Raw genomic sequence first — 21,016 nt, 5'->3', positions numbered from 1 at the left:
CCTTTTTCTACTGACGAGATTTGCTTGACCAATTATATTAAATAAACAGTGATTGAAAAAATGTTTTTGGGAATCTATTATTAGTTGGCCCTTTATTGAAAAACGCTTCAAACCACTGCTCGAAGCTGCATCCAGGCCATAATTGTTTTAAAAAAAAAACTGTTCGAAGTTTGAACCACCCCGATTATAACCGTATTCGCATCATTCTATCTCTGTTTGATAAGGATTACTACGCATCTACTATCCTGCTCTGTGAAGCCGGTTGTTTCCTCCCACCTCACGGCGCAGCGCGGCACGGAGTTGAAGGCTTGACGGAGTTGGAGTTCATTCATTCAGTAAAACTGTCAAAGCTACAAGTTGCGGATGTGTATGGTTCGTCAGTAACATTTAAACATTTCGTAAAAATAAACTAAAATGAAATTTCTAAACCCCGCTGATTTTATAACAAAAACATTGTCTGACTATTTATCGCAAACCTAATACTAGTGCCATTCTATCAGTTTCTATCGCTAGAGTGCGTGCCCCACATTTTAATTCGACGAAAGTTGTTGTTTAGAAAGAAAAGTGTGATGTTCATTATAATTTGTTGTGAAAAATGCGTGCCGTGAATAGTTTGTTGTTAATAAACTTTTTCTTGTGTGTGTACGGGGATGATAATGAGATTTCAAATGAGATAGAGACGAAAAATCATTCGTTAGAGTTGACCCAATCCTTGAACTTGGCACGGCAGGAGTTAATACAAGATACATGTTCTCGTTTTCCTCCACGATGGAGCTTAGATGACTTGCCACCGACCCGTTTGGAACACATTTTAGTTGATGAACACCGAAAGCTTCTCTATTGCTACGTCCCAAAGGTGAGTTCAAGGCAAACTAGTCTAGTATTTACTTATTTTGATTCATTTTAAAAGTTCTTAGACGTTTGGACATTACGTCCGTTGCCCTTGGGGACATTTCCATGGAATCTAAAATCATAAATATGTAGATGACTCATAAGTTGCTACATGAAATTAATGTAATTAAACAGTATTCTTATCTATTTATTAATAGTAAACAAAAATATTTCAGTTATCATTTTCAACTTTATACTTGACCTCTCAACAAAGTTATGAACAAAAATACTGAAAACATATTTTTGACTTGCATTTGGGCTTTATGTATACAAAGCTAAGGTTAAAAATTGTTTAAAAATCATGAAACTAGCCAGTTTCAATAACAGTAAATTTAAAATAAGATAAGCTATATATAATATTGTCTTCGGTTACCGCGATAGTTACTCATGAAATAAAACTATGAACTATGAAACGCAGTCACCCGTTGACCATGAATGCTGTAAAGGGTTCGAAACGTCGGGATGTATTATAAATTCAATATACTCGATATAATCCATTTTCATAGTTTTATTTCATGGATAAGCTATATATATTCTTTTTAAATTTAGTATTAATTATAGTAGAACTAAGTTTTCACACATTCAGCCCAACCTCAATGAAAAAAAAACTTACAATTTTTTTTATAGGTGGCCTGTACCAATTGGAAGAGAGTGCTCATGATACTGGCCGGCAAATGGAACAACACAAACGTCCTTTCCATTCCGGGCAGTCTAGCCCACTCTCCGGGCATGTTCAGAAACTTCAGCTCCGTGTCAAAGCTGGACAGAGAATACATGCTAGAGAATTATCACAAGATGATTATAGTCCGGAACCCCTTTGAGAGGTTGCTTTCGGCTTATAGAAATAAGTTGGAAGGAGACACGCCTAGTGCTAAGTATTTTCAGGTGAGATTAATTTTGTAAAGTACTTAGTTTTGGTTTGTTTATTAATTTTTTAATTTTAGCATCCATTTAATTAGTTGTATTGATGATCATGGAATTTATACCAAAAGTTCATCATTTATAAAGCAGTCGGAATATATTTCCCATTATTATTATTATTTGTATCTCCTCGGATTTCACGGGCCTATAAATCCCGGTCTTTTGATAGGCTTGCGTGGGGATATAGATCCAACACGTAGAGGCCCCTTGGAGAGCTTTAATGTCATGTAGAACGCCTGCTGGAACCCGTTCACAGGTGCAACAATAGACACCCATGAACCGGTCGCAGCAGGCATTGGGACTATTGTAGAAAAAGTGAACAGTATACCGGTCTATGGATTGAAGTTTGGGTGGATAATGAGACTGGGCTATTGAAAAGAAGTCCGGACACCTGCCATAACAATGCTAACACACGTTATCGAGGCAGGTGGTGACTTGCCGCTTACTAGATGGGCCCCTGAAACTGCCGTCGTGAAGACGACCAGGAGCAACACCGGTGTGAGCGGCTCAGGGGTGTCGAGAGGTGTGCGCCGCTTTCTACCCAGTGTCTTATTATTATTATTATTATAGCCTCTTTGTTTCCATACTCTTTTCCATTATTTAGTTTTTTTTTTTTTTATTTAAATTTGGATGGATCCCGTTTGGGTAAAGGCCTCCTCCCATTTCTTCCATAAATATCTATGTTTGGCATTGTACATCCAGTCTTTCCCGGCAACCTCTACTATGTCATCGGTCCACCGTTTGACAGGTCTTCCAGTTTTCCTCTTCGCTGGTAATGGTCCTTTCCATTTTGTTGTTAATGTTGTCCATCTGTTATCTGTACACCTTGAGATGTGTCCTGCCCATTGCCACTTGAGCTTTAGAGCTTGTGTGAGCGCATCCTTTACGTTTGTTTTGCTTCTTATAGTTTCGTTTCTAATTTTATGCATTTTGTTAATTCTCAGTATGCTTCTTTCCATAGCTCGTTGTGTAGTATTTATTTTTTGTTTGATTTTGTTAGTATAAGTCCACGTTTGGCATCCATATAGTAAACTGGGCAAAAGGCATATGTCCATTACTATCCTTTTTATCTTCATACTATATTTTCCTTTCAGAATTTCTTTGAATGACCAGAACTTTCGCCATGTAATATTCTTCCTTCTATCTACCTCTTCCTCGTTATTAGTCCGTGAAAAGGAAATTTGCTTGCCCAGGTATATGTATTTCTTTACATACTCAATAGTGTTTCCATTGACATTGATGGGAATGTTTGGGCTGTTAGTCATTACCTTCGTTTCGTTCATTTGTAGGCCTACTTTATTGCTTTCTTTTTCTAGTGTGCATAGCATATTCTCTAGTTGTTTGGCATTTTCCGCAAATATGATTATGTCGTCTGCAAACCGCAGATGCGTTAGGTGACATCCTTCAATGTTGATACCATATCCAGTCCAGTTTAAGTTTTTAAAAATATTTTCTAGTACGGCAATGAAAAGCTTAGGCGACAGAGGGTCGCCTTGCCTCACTCCTCTTTCAATTTTAATATGATCTCCTCTTGTTTCAAGTTTAACTCTGCTTGTGCTATGTGAGTATATGTGTTTGATGATATTTATGTATTTCTCTTCTACTCCTGACATTTTCAGTGCATTCCAGATTGAGTTATGGCTGATGCTGTCGAAGGCTTTGCTGTAGTCAACAAAAGCAACATATAATGGTTTCCTGAATTCATTAAATTTTTCGATTAGTTGTTCCACTACATGTATATGATCGGTGGTGCTAAAGCCTGAGCGGAAGCCTGCCTGTTCTCTTGGTTGTATGGTGTCGATTTTTATAGCAATTCTTTTCAGTATAATCGATGTGAAGAGCTTGTATACACTTGTCAGTAGGCTAATGGGTCTGTAATTTCCAATGTCTAGTGGGTCTCCTTTTTTGTATATTAGTACTATATCAGAAGAGCACCATTGTGTTGGAACTCTTTCAAATTCTAGTATCATATTAAATAATCTCGCTAGGTGCTTAAGTAATATTGGAGCTCCTAGTTTAAGGCAGTCATTTGCTAGTCCATCTGGGCCAGGGCTCTTTTCATTTTTCAATTTCTTTATGTGAGAGTTTACTTCGTCTTTGTCAATTGATTTAACTGAGTTGCACTCATTGTTGTTGATATGTTCTTGCTGTAATGGAGTATTTTCTTTCTTGCTGTAGAGTTCTCTATAAAACTTAGTTGCATGCTCTAATATCTCCTTTCTTGATTTGGTTTCGCCTGAGCCATTCTCTAACTTTTGTATCCAATTCTTGTGTAGAGCCATTTCCTTGTAAGCTCTTTTGGTACTTCTGTGCGTTTGTAGATTTCTTGTTATTATCTCTTCCCTGTAATTATTGTAGTCTTCTTTGATTGCTTTGTTAGTATTTTTAAACATTTTTGTGAGTTCCTTTTTTTGTTCTTTAGTTTTGTTTTTAGTTTGTATTAATTCTGCACGTTTCTTGATTAGTTCTTTTGTATGGTTGCTAAGTATTGTATGTTGTTTCCTTCTAGTTTCTTCCCTACTTTGTAAACTGCGCAATATATTCTCTTCCAAGTAGTTGTAATATGTTTGTACACTTTCAGGCATATTGGTCAGTTCTCCATTAAGATTTGTTTTTAGGTTGTCTATGTAATTTTTAATTTCATCAACAGTTTTAGGGCTTCTTATCTTGTTTTTATAATTTTTTCTGTTTTTACTTTTGTGGCATAGATTGAATGTTGCTCGAAGTAGTCTGTGGTCCGAAGAGAAGTTGATTTTGTTTAAAACTTCCATGTTTTGGACCATATGCGGTTTATTTGTCATAATAAAATCTATCTCATTTTGGATTTTATGATTGGGAGATGTCCATGTCCATCGCTTTCCCTTTTTTTTCTTGAAAAGTGTATTGATAATTAGTAGGTTGTGTTCGAGAGCATAGTCTACTAATAGTTGACCCCTCGTGTTGCGTTCTCCATATCCATAATTTCCAAAGCACAGGCCTTCTTCTTTCTCAGGCTGTCCAATTTTTGCGTTGAAGTCACCCATTACTATGAGGTTCTCGTCCGCTAGATCGTGTGCTTTCTCCAAGTCGTTATAGAATGCTTGAACAACTTCCTCTTGTGCTGTGTCTGTTGGGGCGTATGTCTGGATAATTGAGATGTCACAATCTTCTATTTTTAGTTGTAGCAAGGCAACCCTTTCGGAGATACCTGTAAAATTATGTATTTTGTTTTTATGTTCCTTCTTAATCAGAAATCCCACGCCATGTAAACCTTTTGTTTCTCCAATGTAGCACAGAATGTTGTCCTGATATTCTTCGATTTGGCAGCCAATTCTCTTAACTTCAGATAGTCCTAGCACATCAATATTGATGTTGTCTAGTGCATGTATGAGTTGCAGGTATCTCTCATTTGATGAGAGGGATCTGACGTTATATGTTCCGATATTTATGGTAGTATTCAAATTTAAACACTTTTTGGGCTCCGTGTGTGTTTTATTTGTGGGAGGGTTTTGGTCGCAATCCCCACGATGACCAATCGGCTTGGGGAGTTTGTTCTTATTTACATTTGTTGTTTGGTTTCCATTTTGTTGATTTTGTTGTGTTTTATTAGCTGTTGTTTCTATGCTGTTGTTTTGCTTCCGGGGTCTGTTGTGCGGTAATTGCTATTGGTTGCTTGAGGATGATAAGGAGTTTGATCTTGAACGGTTCATAATGTCGAAAGCATTTGTTTTATAAATTTTTGCGGGGGCTAACTGCGTTGTCTCTTCCGAGGGCTTGTTAGTATTATCAGATGGTGAATTTGTTGGGGATCGTTTCCTTTTCTCGCTTGTTTTGTCTTGACTTGCTTTTTCTTTTATTATGAGTTTGTCATATCTGATCATGGCAATATTGCCCTTTTTATGTTCAGCTCTTTTCTTATTTGAATGACATCCTTAGGATAGTCCTCAGAGACGTAGGTATTTGCTGGTAGCTTTTTACCATTCTTCAGTACTTGCAGTCTTCTCCGTGCTAGGGTTAGTTTGACTAGTATGGGTCTGTGTTTTTTATCATTCTTTGTGCCTAGCCGGCGTACTTCGCTTATTTCCCACTTGTCAAAGTTCTCTATATCTCCATCTTTTGCCACATTGTTTAGGGTTTTTAGAACCAGTTCCAGTAATTCGGTGTCATTCCGCTCTGATTCTTCCACACCATGAAGTATTAAATTGTTTTTTCTTACTTCTCTTTCTAAGTTATGTACTTTGTTCTTGAGCACTGTTACATCTATTTTCAGTTTTGAGTTCTCTTCCATAAGTGGAGCTAATTTTTCTTCTATGGCGGATGACATGCTTGAGTTGAAGCTTTCTTTTAATGAGTTAGTATGTTTTTCAAAGTCTCTCCTTATTATATTCATGTTTTCTTCCATTCTCTTCATTAGTGATTCGAGTGTCGTTTCTGTTGCCATGATGTTTCAATTTACTACTAATTTGGTAGTCAAAGAATATTCTGGTATCACCATATGAATTTGAAACATGTTTTAAAGTGATAGGGTTTAATTTTGCATAATTTCTGCACATAACTTTTGTCTTTTGACCAATGTATCCTGCCTGTTCTCACTTATGGAGCTGAAACCTGGGTTTTCACCAAAGACATACTACGTAAATTGAGCGTTGCCCAGCGGGCGTTAGAGAGAAAATTGGTGGGGATCACATTGAGAGACCGTAAAACAAATGAATGGCTGAGACAACAGAGCAAAGTCAATGATGTTATAAAACGCGTAGCCAATTTGAAGTGGGAATGGGCTGGTCATATAGCACGGAAGACCGATTCGTGGAGCAAACGACTACTCGAGTGGCGACCATGGGGGGAAGAGCGTCCTCAAAGTAGACCCCAGATGCGCTGGGACGACGACATTAAGAAGACTGTGGGGAAACAGTGGCTCCAAGTCGCACAGAACCGCGACGAATGGCGCAAAATGAAGGAGGCCTACACCCATAGGGTAGAAAAAGGCTAAAGAGAGAGAGAGAGAGAGAGAGAGAGAATTTCTGCACATATGGGTTAAACACAGGTTTATTTTGTCATTGATTGTTTTTATAAATTTGATTTAGCCTTAACACAAATTGATTTAAGTCTACTTTCATACCCAGTTCTTTCAGCAGTATGATTCTTGCAATATAGACTTTATCTACATTGTAATAAAGAAGAAGGAAGAGAATACTTTACTTCTATACAGACACATTACATTCAAAATAAGTCTGAGATACTTATTGCACCTAAGTACTTCTGAAGTTTCAGAGCCATCATTTTTCATGTTGATAAGAAAAAGTTCTTTTAAGAATTTCCAAATATAAACTTTCCATTCCAAGTCAAAATAAAGAAAAATCAGATTTGTAAAGAAGTTTTATCAAGTTTCCACTGGTTTGGATTTGGATTAATCTCCAAGTGAAAAATGAAATAAGAAATCCAATTAGAAACTTTTTAAATATTAATCCTAGTAAAAAGGATCCATAGTCTTTTTTGTAGTAAATTTTATGTAGATTATATTGTCTTCGGTTACCGCGATAGTTACTCATGAAATAAAACTATGAAAACGGATTAGGATATGTGATGACCAGCATCTGGCCGCTGAGCTCCAGCATACCAGGCGCGCGCTCCAGGCAAACGAGCTCAGGATACCGCGGGTCAACCAGAGGTCCCACATTAAGATCCCCACAGTCGAGCGCAGGCCTGCCATTCTGCCTTTTGTCAGGGGGGTCACGGACAGGATCAGCCACATCTTGAAGCGTGCTTCTATAAAAACATATTTCAAGCCAATGAAGAAGATGTCACAATTCCTGAGGCCTGTAAAATGCAATACCCCTCTACAGATTGCAGGAGTGTACATATGTCGGGCAGACGAAACGAAGCATTTCCAGTCGGGTGAAAGAACACATAGCTGATGTCAAGCACCGTCGACCTAGGTCTGCAGTCTGTGAGCATGTCATGGATAAAGCCAATCACTCAATCAAGTTTGATAAGCCTCTGGTTCTTGCCAAGGAGAAGCGTTCCATACCCAGAATGCTGCGCGAGGCCATTGGGATCCTGTAGTCCATCTGATAAAGGAGCAAGCGAGACATAGACTGTGAGACCTTAGTGTTGGATGATGCTGGACATTCTGATGTTTTGAAAAGATGTGTCCCGCCAAGTTTGTTGCCGGTCCCATATTGGGATACCCTCCTACAATTTAGGAGGGAATTAAATCTTCTCGGGTCCGTGGTGTAGGGTTGGAGCCGGCGTAGTTTTTTTATCGCGTATATATATATCTTTACTTGAAAATAATTTTAGTGTATAACTAGCCTTATGAACCGATTTTGCATGTACAACCAGCCTTAAAGTTTGTAGTCTATGATTGTTCATTATTTTAGTATGTGGGTATTTTTGCACTTTGTAATTTTTCCTCAGTCACCCGTTGACCACGAACGCTGTAAAGGGTTCGAAACGTCGGGATGTATTATAAATTCAATATACGCGATATAATCCGTTTTCATAGTTTTATTTTATGTAGATTATTTACGTTCAACAACAGTTTTTGCTATTGGCCACCGTTTACGAGTATATAACTTGTCAAACTTGTGTGATTACTTACCTAATTTTAATCGATAAGCACCTATTGTATCCAAATGAGCGGGCCATGTCGCGAGTAACGCGATGATTTATAACCATTTGTTGTTAATGTACCTATATAATTGTATATTTGATTTAATGTAATGTAATTTAGTATAATTTTTAGAGTTTGTTGTTTATTGACTTTATTATTGAAACCATTGGAGATAGAGTCAAATCAAGAAAAGTCTGCAGAGATTTTGACAGCGCACGCAGTGCAGGTGTTATTTTAAACGTCAAACCTATATGAAATTATGACGTATAAATAACACTGGCACTGCGTGTGTTGTCAAAATCTCTGACTTTTCTTGGTCTAACTCTAACAATTTTGGTTACGTTTAATTTCAGTATTGGGCCGATTTAAATTTTAGTAAAAAAATTTTTTTCGACACATTTCGATAAAATTTGGTGGATAAAGTTCGCTTTTCCTAAAAAATCTTTCACTGTGTTACGAAAAAGTATGGTGTTTCGTATTAACTCAAAGATTTGTTTTTTCGAAACAATTTGTGATTTCGTATTTATCCCGCCCAGAATGAGGAGCCTTCAACCAGCCAAAAAAAAATCCAAAACTGACGAAAACAATCGATAACTAATAAAAATCGTAACGCAAATTGTATGAACCAATTGTAAACAAAAGCCATTGTTTATTTTTTCAGAGCAGTCGGCCATTGTGTGCCATTGTGTCTGACAATGGCACGCGCTCTGACATAATGGCCGACCGCTCGTAAAAAAGAAACAATGGCTTTTGTTTAACCTTTTGGACGCCAATGATATATATACGCACCGTAGGTTCAACGCCAAAGACCGATTCAAACATCAAACATTTAACATGATGTAGACCACAGAGCAACATAGACCTACATGCATATGCATAAAGTTCAATTTCAGTTTTGAGACTTTGGTGACGTGGAGTCTGGAAGACTGCTTTTGTGTTTGACACGGCGTCGAAAAGGTTGACAGATTAGAGTCTTAGACGTAAAAATCATTTGATAAGATTCATACTATACTCGGTGAACTCGATCACCTTTTATCTACATAATACATTCTGAGAAACATTTTCAACATTCTCTCTCTTCCAGGATCGCGTAGGCCGTCGCATCATCAGAACCTACCGCCAGAATCCAAGCAACGAGTCCCTAGAGCTCGGGAATGACGTCACTTTTAAGGAGTTCGCACTGTTCCTGACCAACCGGTCAGAGGAGCTCGCGGATGTAGTCAACAACGAGCACTGGCAACCCATCACTAGCCTGTGCCATCCGTGTCTCATCAAATATACTTTAGTTGGTGAGTTATAAGTTTATAACATTTGCTTGTAAGCGTAGCGGTAAAGTTAGCTTAGACGGTCAGAGAGCTGGCATATGTGAATGAGTCATTATTAGAGCCCGACAGTGGCGTCACATTTAAGGAGTTCTGTTCCTGACCAACCGGTCAGAGGAAGTCGCGGATGTATTTATGTATGTAAACACTTTATTGTACATAAGACAGATTACAAACACAATAAAAGAACAAAAATATATACAATGTACAAAGGCGGACTTATCCCTATAAGGGATCTCTTCCAGTCAACCTTTGAGCAATTGAGAATGAAACAATAAACAGATCAAGGTAGACAAACGAACACTACATAGCAATCCATCACTAGCCTGTGCCATTCGTGTCTCAGCAAGTATACTTTAGTTGGTGAGTTATAACATTTGCTTGTAAGCGTAGCGGTCAAGTTAGCTTAGACGGTCAGAGAGCTGGCATATGTGAATCAGTCATTATTAGAGCATCACATTTAAGGAGTTCTGTTCCTGACCAACCGGTCAGAGGAACTTGCGGATGTGGTTGAGCACTGGCAACCCATTACTAGCCTGTGCCATCCGTGTCTCATCAAGTATACTTCAGTTGGTAAGTTAAGTTATAACATTTGCTTGTAAGCGTAGTGGTAAAGTTAGCTTAGACGGTCAGAAAGCTGGTAATGAGTGATTATTAGAGCCCGACAGTGGCGTCACGTTTAAGGAGTTCTGATCCTGACCAACCGGTCAGAGGAACTTGCGGATGTGGTTCAGCACTGGCGACCCATCTCTAGCCTGCTTTGCATTTGCTTGCGTAAAGTCAGCTTAGTCGGTCAGAGAGCTGCAAACGTATGTTGTAAACGTAATTTACGTAAATAATTCATAATTTCAAGTCATGACTACTGAGTTCACTATACATGACGCTCAGTGTCCTCTTAAGGTATATTGCCTCTTGTATTATCATAAGTATCAAAACGGTCAAGTGATATTTATTGATTGATGTTTTCATTGTTAAATACTTTAATGTCACAAAGAAGTGAATTATGTCTCTTCTTACAAGTAAAATGAACTTTCTGAGGAGTCCCCGGCAAGCTCGGTTCTCCACACAAGCGTAGTTATGCTCTCATTTAAAAACGACTAGCTAGATTGCTCTGAAACTTTGTACTTAGTTTATTCAGGTTCAGATACAATAGTTAAAAAAATACAGCGAATTTAAGTTTTTCATACAAAACTTGTTTTTGCTCGCAAACGCAACGCGGCGTTTACTAGAGCTATATAAACTAATTACAGACCTAGATATACCCTATGTCATTGTATGTGCAAAGTTTCATTCCAATCCAACACGTAGTTTTAAAATGAGAACGAAACTCCGTTTCTATGGGAAGGTAAAATCGGCCGAGCTTGCCGGGGACTCTTTAACATGTAAATTAGTCTTTAACCTTTCGTATGGTGGTCAAGTGTCGTGGGTCCAAACCTTAGTCGTGCCGGATAGAGCAGAAAAAATAGTTCGCGAAAAAATTAAAAAAAAGATTAAATGGTGAGGATACTTATTATACACAGACAAGACGTTAAGCCCACGTCCGAAGTAAATATATGCAATTTGATACTCGGGGTCGTTGCCGAGCGAGACAATCATAACATTCATAACTGACACTTGATACTTGTGAAAGTACAAAATGTGCATTGTCCACTGAGCTCGCAATGATGTCACGTGACGTTGTCACGTGTTTTGTTGGAAGTCGGATCCAGACGTAGTTACTAAGCCAAAAAATATGTGTAACAATAACTAATTGCTCTGACCACGCGAACCCCTGTGATTCCAAACGAAATAACCACGCCATTGTATTAGTTTTAAGAACTAGCTTTAAGAACTATTTTTAAGAATATATGTGCTATACCCTGTCAGGGTCCATGTGAAACTTTATCACCTGTAACAACATATGTACCATGGTTTGCAATAAACATTTATGATTTATAAATCATTTATGATGATTTATAACCCTAAGAATAAATTAAATTACTTATGAAAATATTTTAATTTGTGTTTTTACAAGTAGTCACACTATTATTTAAACTATAAACGAAATAAATATCATATACACCGCCTGTGATTCCGTTTAGAAAAAAAAAAACAAGAAATGAACAAAAAAAACATTGAATTACCAAGCCTGCTCACGAAATTTCACGAAAATCGGTTTAAAAAAAACTCATGTTTCGTAATCGCTCCTCTACTTGCGTCACACACGACGTATTGCTTACCTGACCCTATATTCACATGTAAGCGTTCGACTCAACAGAACTAACGTATTTTGACCTCCAACATGCTTACTGTTCACACTTATTATAGTATAGTGGTTGCTAGGCAACCAATAGCGTTCGGTGAGCGATTTGAATACACTGACCTTTCGATGTAAATCTCCGGTGACTTGTTTACATTTTACGACCAACGTTAAATATATGTTTACACATTTGCACCTTATTCCATCGTAATAGGGCGTATAATGTGGGTATATTTTTGTACAAGGTAAGCCTATGTAGGGTTAAATTTATTTTACGCGATTTCTTTTACCGTTTGTCAATGATGCAAGTTTATGTGTGTCCCAATTATCGCAGTCGCTTTGGTTATTAGTTTCAATTGAGACCAATAGAGACAAAAAACTATGAAAACGGATTATAACGCGTATATTGAATTTATAATACATCCCGACGTTTCGAACCCTTTACAGCGTTCGTGGTCAACGGAACGCTGTAAAGGGTTCGAAACGTCGGTAGGTATTATAAATTCAATATACGCGTTATAATCCGTTTTCATAGTTTTATTTCATGAGTAACTATCGCGGTAACCGAAGACAGTATTACCAATAGAGACGTTTATTTGGTAATTTTGAAACAGATTTTTTGAAAAAAAAGCAAAAAAACAAAACGAACGTTGGTGAGAGACATTTTTTGGTGATTGTAAGAGAGAGAGAGAGAGAGAGATAGAGAGGTAATAAAAATATTATGAGAAAATTTTACACAAATCGAGTTAACCCAACAGCAAGCTTAAGGGGATCCCATGCCCCAATGACCTTCGATTTGAATGCCTTAGTTTTCTAATGTTTTTTGTAGCTTATTATATTAACAGCAACGGATTTTAGCAATATAGTATCCTATATTTACTTCAAAGTTCATGGTTTTCGAAATATTTGGCATCAAAGTTGAACAATTTTAGGCCAAAAAACTGGTTTTCTGGCCATAACTTTTGTGTTAATTAGTTTAAAATTAAAACATTATACAAATTTTTAGAGACGTCTAAGACGAACCCAAATATGTAGATTTCGTATAAGTAAGATCTTTCACAGCAATCGAGATACGATAAAAGTGTTTTTTTAGACAATGTTTAAAACAATCATAAATAAATAAGTATTCATTTTTTTTACAATCCGGTAGACAAAAATGGAGATAAAAGATTGAAGAACCGATAGCCGCTTGTCTTATAATTCTATATGTAGTGCAAAAGTAGGAGATACGATTCAAAACTTGTCAAAAATCTCAGGTAGCCCCAGGACTGTAAGTACATACTAGACTAATTGACAAATGAGAGACGCTATAATAATTTTATGGTTATACCATGTCTCTCATGATCTTGACACACAACCACACACGTGGACAATCAATGGGTCTTCTTGAAAATTACCTTGGCTTTCCTAACCATGTCGCGCGTAGTGACTAAAAGTACGTAAATAAAACCGTATAATTATAATACTCCTGAAAACTGATAACGTAGGTAGGTATATAATATTGTCTTCGGTTACCGCGATAGTTACTCATGAAATAAATAAAACTACCACCACCACCACCACCACCAAGGTTGACCACGAACGCTGTAAAGGGTTCGAAACGTCGCGGTGTATTAAAATTCACTATACGCGATATAATCCGTTTTCATAGTTTTATTTCAACGTAGGTATAGTTAAATAAACCGGCCAAGTGCGAGTCGGACTCGCGCACCGAGGGTTCCGTACTTTTTAGTATTTGTTGTTATAGCGGCAACAGAAATACATCTGTAAAAATGTCAACTGTGATAGCTAGACGGTTCATGAGATACAGCCTGGTGACAGACAGACAGACGGACAGCGGAGTCATAGTAATAGGGTCCGGTTTTTACCCTTTGGGTACGGAACCCTAAAAAGTAATTTAATTATATATCATCACATTTACAAGCAGGCATAAAAGAGTCCATTGTATGTTTACCAAACTGAAATCCTCACATCAAATAAAACCAAGCTATCCATGTCGAACAGAACTTGTATTACTACTTGCGTTGCGCGTTTCTGTACTGACGTAATCGCCTCGCCTGGTGCCGTTGCTTAAAAAAAAACCGGCCAAGTGCGAGTCGGACTCGCGTTCCAAGGGTTCCGTACATTACACATTTTAAACAATGTATTTTTTATGTGAAACTGGAGTGAAATGTCTTTAAAAAACCCGTAGGGGTCGGATCAAAAACTAAGTAATTAAGTCCGACTCACGCTTGACTGCACATTTCTAATAGGTTTTCCTGTGATCTATAGGTAAAGATCTACCTATGTTTTTTAATTTTAGACCCAGTAGTTTCGGAGATAAAGGGGGGAATGGTAATTGTTTGCCTATTTTCTTGAATAACTTCTTAACTGTTTATCGTAAAATTATAAGAAATATATATTTGAGATTTTTATAATAAGCTCTTTTATTTGATATTTAACACTATATAGTTTGAAAAACTTTATTTTTTAATTTTTTCATTTACCCTCCAAAAGTGGCCCCAGTATTTAAAATTCACTTGTTTACGTTACATCTTTGGATCACAAACTTACATATGTATACCAAATGTGCACTTGATTAAGTTGATATTTGGTATACATTCCAGTGGTTTGTTTTAGTCTCCAGTAGTTTCGGAGAAAATAGGCTGTGACAGACGGACAGACAGACAGACAGACGCACGAGTGATCCTATAAGGGTTCCGTTTTTTCCTTTTGAGGTACGGAACCCTAAAAATAATTAGATTTTACGACTTTACCATACGCTGTGTGTGACTGTTGTCTCAATCTCAATTAGCACGTTGCCAGGGGTGCTGTTCTCCTCGCTTAGGGCAAACTCGGCTCCGTTCGGCTCAGCATTGCTTCGAGCAATTATTAGAGTTAGCACAACTTGACGTCCCTTTGCGTGCACGACCACAGATAAGATAATGACTTGAGTTTTGACAACCCTAAATAGCCGAAAGGGATAGTGCCATATATTAGAAAGGGATAGCTTGATTCGACCCTGAACCGCTGTCAAACTTCGGTTTTGTAGGAAGTTCCCTTTCTGTACGGTAGTACTATTATTTATTCTGTGACGTTGCTCCCCATCTACGTACAATACATATGTAATCATTTAATGTTCTAAGAGCAAATTAAATTACTTTCTTGTTTTTTTTTTTTTTTTTGTATATGATATTTATTTCGTTCATTAAATATTGTTAAGATAAGTCCGGTGTCGGAAGAATTCTTTAGGCGTCAATCTAAATATAAAAAGAGAGAATAATTGTATATGTAATGTGAACTATTCTATATGTATTTGCTTAAACAAATATTTATATGTTATCCAAGGCGAATGAAATCTAAAGGTTATAATCAATTTAAATAAAATAGCTAGATGTACAGTCAGTAAAAAAAACCGCATTTAAATAAAATTCAATCCCTTTTAAAATTAATTACTTACTTATTGTATAAGTATTAGTATTCTCTCTTTTTAGGGTTCCGTACCCAAAGGGTAAAAAGGGGACCCTATTACTAAGACTCCGCTGTCTGTCTCATGAGCCGTGATAGCTAGACAGTTGAAATTTTCACAGATGATGTATTTCTGTTGCCGCTATAACAACAAATACTAAAAACAGAATAAAATAGATATTTAAGTGGGGCTCCCATACAACAAAGCTGATTTTTTTGCCGTTTTTAGCGTAATGGTACGGAACCCTTCGTGCGCGAGTCCTACTCGCACTTGGCCGGTTTTATATATAAACAGAATCATTTAATTTTAAACTCTTTGAATGTACCTTACGTTGTACTTACCATACGTTGCATGAAAAGAGATCTGTTTTATGCAAATTGCAAGTGGTGATCCTGACCCCATGACACCATTAAGTCCATTATACGTAGTATAAATAATTTATTCTTAATCCTTGCGTCGAGATCTGTTGATACTTATCAAGCCATTATTAGTTACTTACCTATTTTCTTACTTACAGTTGTGTACAATAAAATGGCAGTCAATAGGAAAATTAAAATTAGGGGAAAACAATAACTTTAGATCAATTATATTGGATCTTTTTTTATAATTCTTCTGCATTAATTGTTTCAAAATTAACTGTAACCTTTACTTAAATAATATTGGAAGTATAAAAAAATATATCATGAAAATCGGCTTTTTTACTACCTCGCGGAAATTCTTATATAAAACGTAACAACCTACGAAAAAAATGCAATTGTGTACAGTCAAGTGTAAAAATATGGGTGCACTCATCATATTCAAAAATATGTCCCATAGCTCTTATGTCAGCGAATTAAGAGCTATGGGACATATTTTTGAGTTAGTTATATGCACCCATATTTTTACACTCGACTGTTCTATAATTGTAAATTTCTTGCCTATTATTTCCAATCAAATCTTTACATCTAAACCCATGTCATCCAGAAAAAAATATTTTTTTCTGGATCTTCGTCTCAGAGTGTACTAGTAGTCCATCATTCGTACTTTGTTGTTGATTTTTGACCGAATACTTGGTTTCTCAAGGGCGGCACTATCATTTAGAGCCTCAAGCAAACAAACAAAACCAAGTATTTGGGTAAAAATCAACAAAACTACAATATTTTTCATGTTATTTCCAGGTAAATACGAGACGTTGTTAGACGACTCGCTCCTCGCCCTCCACACCATCAACGCAACCGAAGTTGAGTTCCCGCGCCTCTCCCGCACCTCCGGCACGGCCGATAAACTACGCAAGTACTTCTCACAACTAGACTTACCACTCATTAGGAAACTGTACAAGTTGTACAAGTACGACTATAAGACATTCGACTATGATTTGGATAGTATAGTCGGGTTTGATTTAGGATAAGGTGAAAGTCTGTGTTTAATGGCTTAAGTGCAATGTGTCAAGTCTTAGAAAATATTTGCTTATGTTAGTACAAACTATACAGGTACGACTATAATATCCTCAGTAAGGGCAGTAAAGTAAAAAATGTCTCAGATTGATCTGAGTTTTTGTTGGGGTGAGGTGTGTATACTGTTTTTCTGTTCGACGGAGGTAGAAAGCAGCAACTTTGTTTAATTGTTTAGCGCAGCGGGCCAAAAGTTGACGCTTTCCGGTCAGAATATTTTTTTGATGGCTTTCATATATTAGTCAGGTTTGGTTTAGGATAGGTTGAAACCGTTCGTGTGTTTTGCATGGCTATTAAAATATCCTTATTTAGGAATCTGTACAAACTTTACAAGTATGTCTGTAATTAGGCTGCTAATTATAATTATGTCTATTGTTTATTTAATGTTATTTAATATGTAGGCTAACTAATGGTACCTCTTTTTTTCTCTCTATAGACAACAAACATGACAAAGCAGGATAGTATTAATACCAGACACTATAATGTTGTTACATTATTATAGGAAAAAATTGAGGAAAAATGTCTCAGTTACACCCCTAGTGCTGGTAGATTTTTTGATCGAATATGTCATTAAAAATTAGCCATTAAGGGTTATTAATTTTAAGCCCAATTGAATATAGGTAATATTATTTCCTAGTATTTACATTAACTTAACAACCCTCTATTTGTATTGAAATGTTAAGAATTACCAGTCCATTAAGTTCACTTTCTTTTCCTTGTCCATATATAATTAAACATACTTATATCAGATACGCATGAATACGTCTAAATGTACACATTCCACTTTCATAGTCATAAACATATCATTATTACATTTGAAACTGCATATTGTATGCGTCAGTTATTCAGCCTCGATTGCATTCAATCATGCTTTAATTGAATGAATTGAATCTGATCTATACAGTAGCCTACCGTAGATACCGATTAAAATCACTTAAGTAGGTACATTACTTCACTAGTTGTATCTACTTGTAGTTCGATATGATTCTCTTTAGAATCATATCGAACTACAATCCCCAAACGGTTTTGGTTTATCAAAAGCTTGTAGCATGTAATACAAGTGGAAGTCCCTTTTTGACAGCTTTTGTTAGAAAGGGACTTCCACTTGTATTACAAGCTACAAGCTTTTGTTAAACGGGCCCCTGGAGCCTATTTCACCACCTTAATTTTCATTATGTTCAGGTACATAATATATTTCGTAGGCAATGGTTCGCACATTTTTATAAGGTTGTAAAATAACCAAAACATTTCGGTTTGCGGCTGTGTTGCTAAGGAGTTTATGGAAATAATTGAGTTAGGATTTTTTGCTGTTATTTTCAGCATAGGTACCTATCTGAAACGATGTGTAGATAGATACTTTGGAATGATTTATACCGTACCTTAATTTTTGTAACCTTAATGTCCAAACTACTGATGTGCCGTCTGAAGTTTTCGAAATTGCGAAATCTTCACTTGGAAAATTTTAGGAAACTCTTCATATCGTTTGTCTAGGAATCGAAATTTTCTATTTCCAGAATGAAAGTATACTGTGAAATTTTCCTGTAATTTTCAAGAACTTTAAAAAAAAAATTTAAACTTTCCGCAACTTGTACAGATGTACATCTGTAGGTCAAACCAAAATATTTACATTGTAACACCGGACTTTGTCAGTTTTGGTCCATCTATAGTTTTAGATATAAGTTTGCACAGATATAAGTACACCTATGGTTGTATATATGTTGTTAAGTACATTATACATCTCAATTGTAAACAAATATAGTCTAGTCCAGATTTAGAAATAGGATAAACTTTACTTTAGCATACCTTAAGAGTGGCGGGAAGTGGTTGTTTTATAAATATTATTAAACTAATTAATTATATGTATATGGTATTAATAGATCAATACGTTTTTCGGTAAAATACAACAGTGTGTTTTGTTGAAATGCAATACATTCTTAGAATCTGTCTCAACTTTCTGCACCGATTTGACAGCGACGAAGTGTGACAGCGTGGTGGCATATTTTTATATGAATTTTACGTTACGTCGGTTTAGACTGACCTGAGACGACGATTTGTTTCAGTGCCTTCGAAGCGGGTAGGTAAAAAGTGTACCTACTGAGTTACTGATTAAGAGGTTCATATGTAATATATGTAATATAATATTAAATTAGGTTAAAATTATAAGGTTATCTCTTTAGTAATTGTTATTGTTAACAAAAGTTATCTCTGTTTGCATATTCAATGACTGTAAAGTATGTATGGAAAGTTTGGGATATTTCGGTACTTACCTACTGTTTATATTTAATCCGTCATTTTCGTCACTTTAAAAGCATATCACTGCGCTTTGGCATTGGGACATAACGATAGTATTATTTATATTATGATATAATTAACAAGGAAAACAATGTTACGCGTTGAACTTTTCGACTAAAGTTGTAGTACTCGATAGGGAATGCAAATCGGTTATAACCGTAACCGAAATAACCGGTTATAACCGATTATTTTGACAAAAATTCATAGCCGAATATTGGAAACTCGAATAACCGGTTAGGTACGGTTATTTTCGGTTATTTATTTTATGACTTATATTCTATGAACCGATCTTCTAATGCTACAAAATACTGCCTTTTTTGGCTGTTGCGCCTGTGACTATAACTTTTGTCATTCGTGTACTTTAATAACGAAATATACCTAATATTGTCTTCGGTTACCGCGATAGTTACTCATGAAATAAAACTATGAAAAATTGAAAATAATTTGAAATATACCTAATTTACTTGCCTTATTTATAAAATATTTTGATTGAATATTCACCCCACGACCACGTCCAAGGCCATATTTTCACTTTTGCAATATTTTGCGTGTTTTACTAAGAATTATACTCACATTCCCTAATACTGTACCTTATTTCGAAATTTTTTGATTATTTGGTTGTAAATTGTAATTTTAAAAAATTTTGTCGAAAAAACCCGAAATCGAATATAATAACCGATTATCGGTTATTTTTCGAGCATAACCGTAACCGGTTATTAATAACTTTGGTCGGTTATTGCATTTCCTAGTACTAGACTATAGTTGGGTAGTTTTATGGTAGGTACTTCTGTCGCTGAATGCACCATACCTACACATTTACGAGTATTAGGTACAGTCGCCATCAGATATATCGGAGCGGCCAAGGTGTTCACAATATCTGAACACGCACTCTAACGCCTTGACAATACAGGCGTGTTCAGATATTTGTGAGCTGTACACACATCGAAAATGTTGCACTCTCAACTAATTCGGTAGTACCTAACTTTCTTAATATAATTGATCAAAGGTTATGTTCTTTGCACATCGGACCTTGCATTTGCTGATACACCTGTTATTGGACTCGTTTAAGTATTTCGTAACAGCACATGTGTGCTCTGGTTTATCTGTCGATGTGTTGTAATATCGTGCCTGTTTGTAGGATTTCGATATGTTTTGGGGATTTGATGATTTAGATAGAATAGATCTAGTCTAGACACTGTCAATATGAATGACGTGAATTTTCGTTTCATTCCTTTGCATATTTTTTATGATAATTATTCTTTTAAAAATCATGCTGCCAAGTTTCACATTTATAAGTACAGTCAAGATGTTAAATATTGTTGCTTATATATTTTTAGAAGTTAAAGGCAATTTATTGTGAATGTGAAGTTGCAGTTCAGTACTACGTACAGTCAGCAGTTGAAATAGCTAAGCGGTCAAGGATTTACTTAATTGTTAGGAAAATAAGAGCGTTTGCAGATAAAGTTTAGAAACTTTACCCGCTTAGCTACTTCTCATGCTGACTGTAGGAAGTAAGTATAAAGTTGTTTGGTATAAAGTTGATGTAAATGTGTAATATGAATTAATAGTATTTAGCTTATATAATTATCATCTAAGCCCTCATTAAATGGTGCTATGTGTAGTGTACATATGTATGTCTAATAATAATTACAAATATTGTAATTTAAATATACTTAATTGATCATTAGTGATACAACGGTGATAGACATTAATGATGTTATGTTATTATAAATGTTAATTAAGTATTGTAATCTCGCACGAGTCTGTGCGCAATGAGATTGTAAATATTTTTTGATATAAACTGTACATTCGAATTAAAAAATATTTTCACAATCGAAATAAAACAAACATTTTATTTTAACTTTTTTGTTTTAATTAAAA

General features: G+C 36.0%; 1 protein-coding gene across 1 annotated transcript; it reads left to right on the top strand.

The window, feature by feature from the left end:
* Positions 1-354: 354 nt before the first annotated feature.
* Positions 355-20,996, top strand: LOC134740829 (carbohydrate sulfotransferase 11). Its single transcript, XM_063673473.1, has 4 exons — positions 355-856; positions 1,519-1,776; positions 9,489-9,693; positions 16,571-20,996. Exons 1-4 carry the CDS (start codon positions 596-598, stop codon positions 16,798-16,800), a joined length of 954 nt encoding a protein of 317 aa, XP_063529543.1. The 5' UTR covers positions 355-595; the 3' UTR covers positions 16,801-20,996.
* The last annotated feature ends 20 nt before the right edge of the window (positions 20,997-21,016 follow it).

This window comes from Cydia strobilella, chromosome 4 (assembly GCF_947568885.1).
Source record: "Cydia strobilella chromosome 4, ilCydStro3.1, whole genome shotgun sequence".
Lineage (NCBI taxonomy): Eukaryota > Metazoa > Arthropoda > Insecta > Lepidoptera > Tortricidae > Cydia > Cydia strobilella.
The sequence above is the reverse complement of the archived record's forward strand: the minus strand, read 5'-3'. Positions and strand labels throughout refer to the sequence as shown.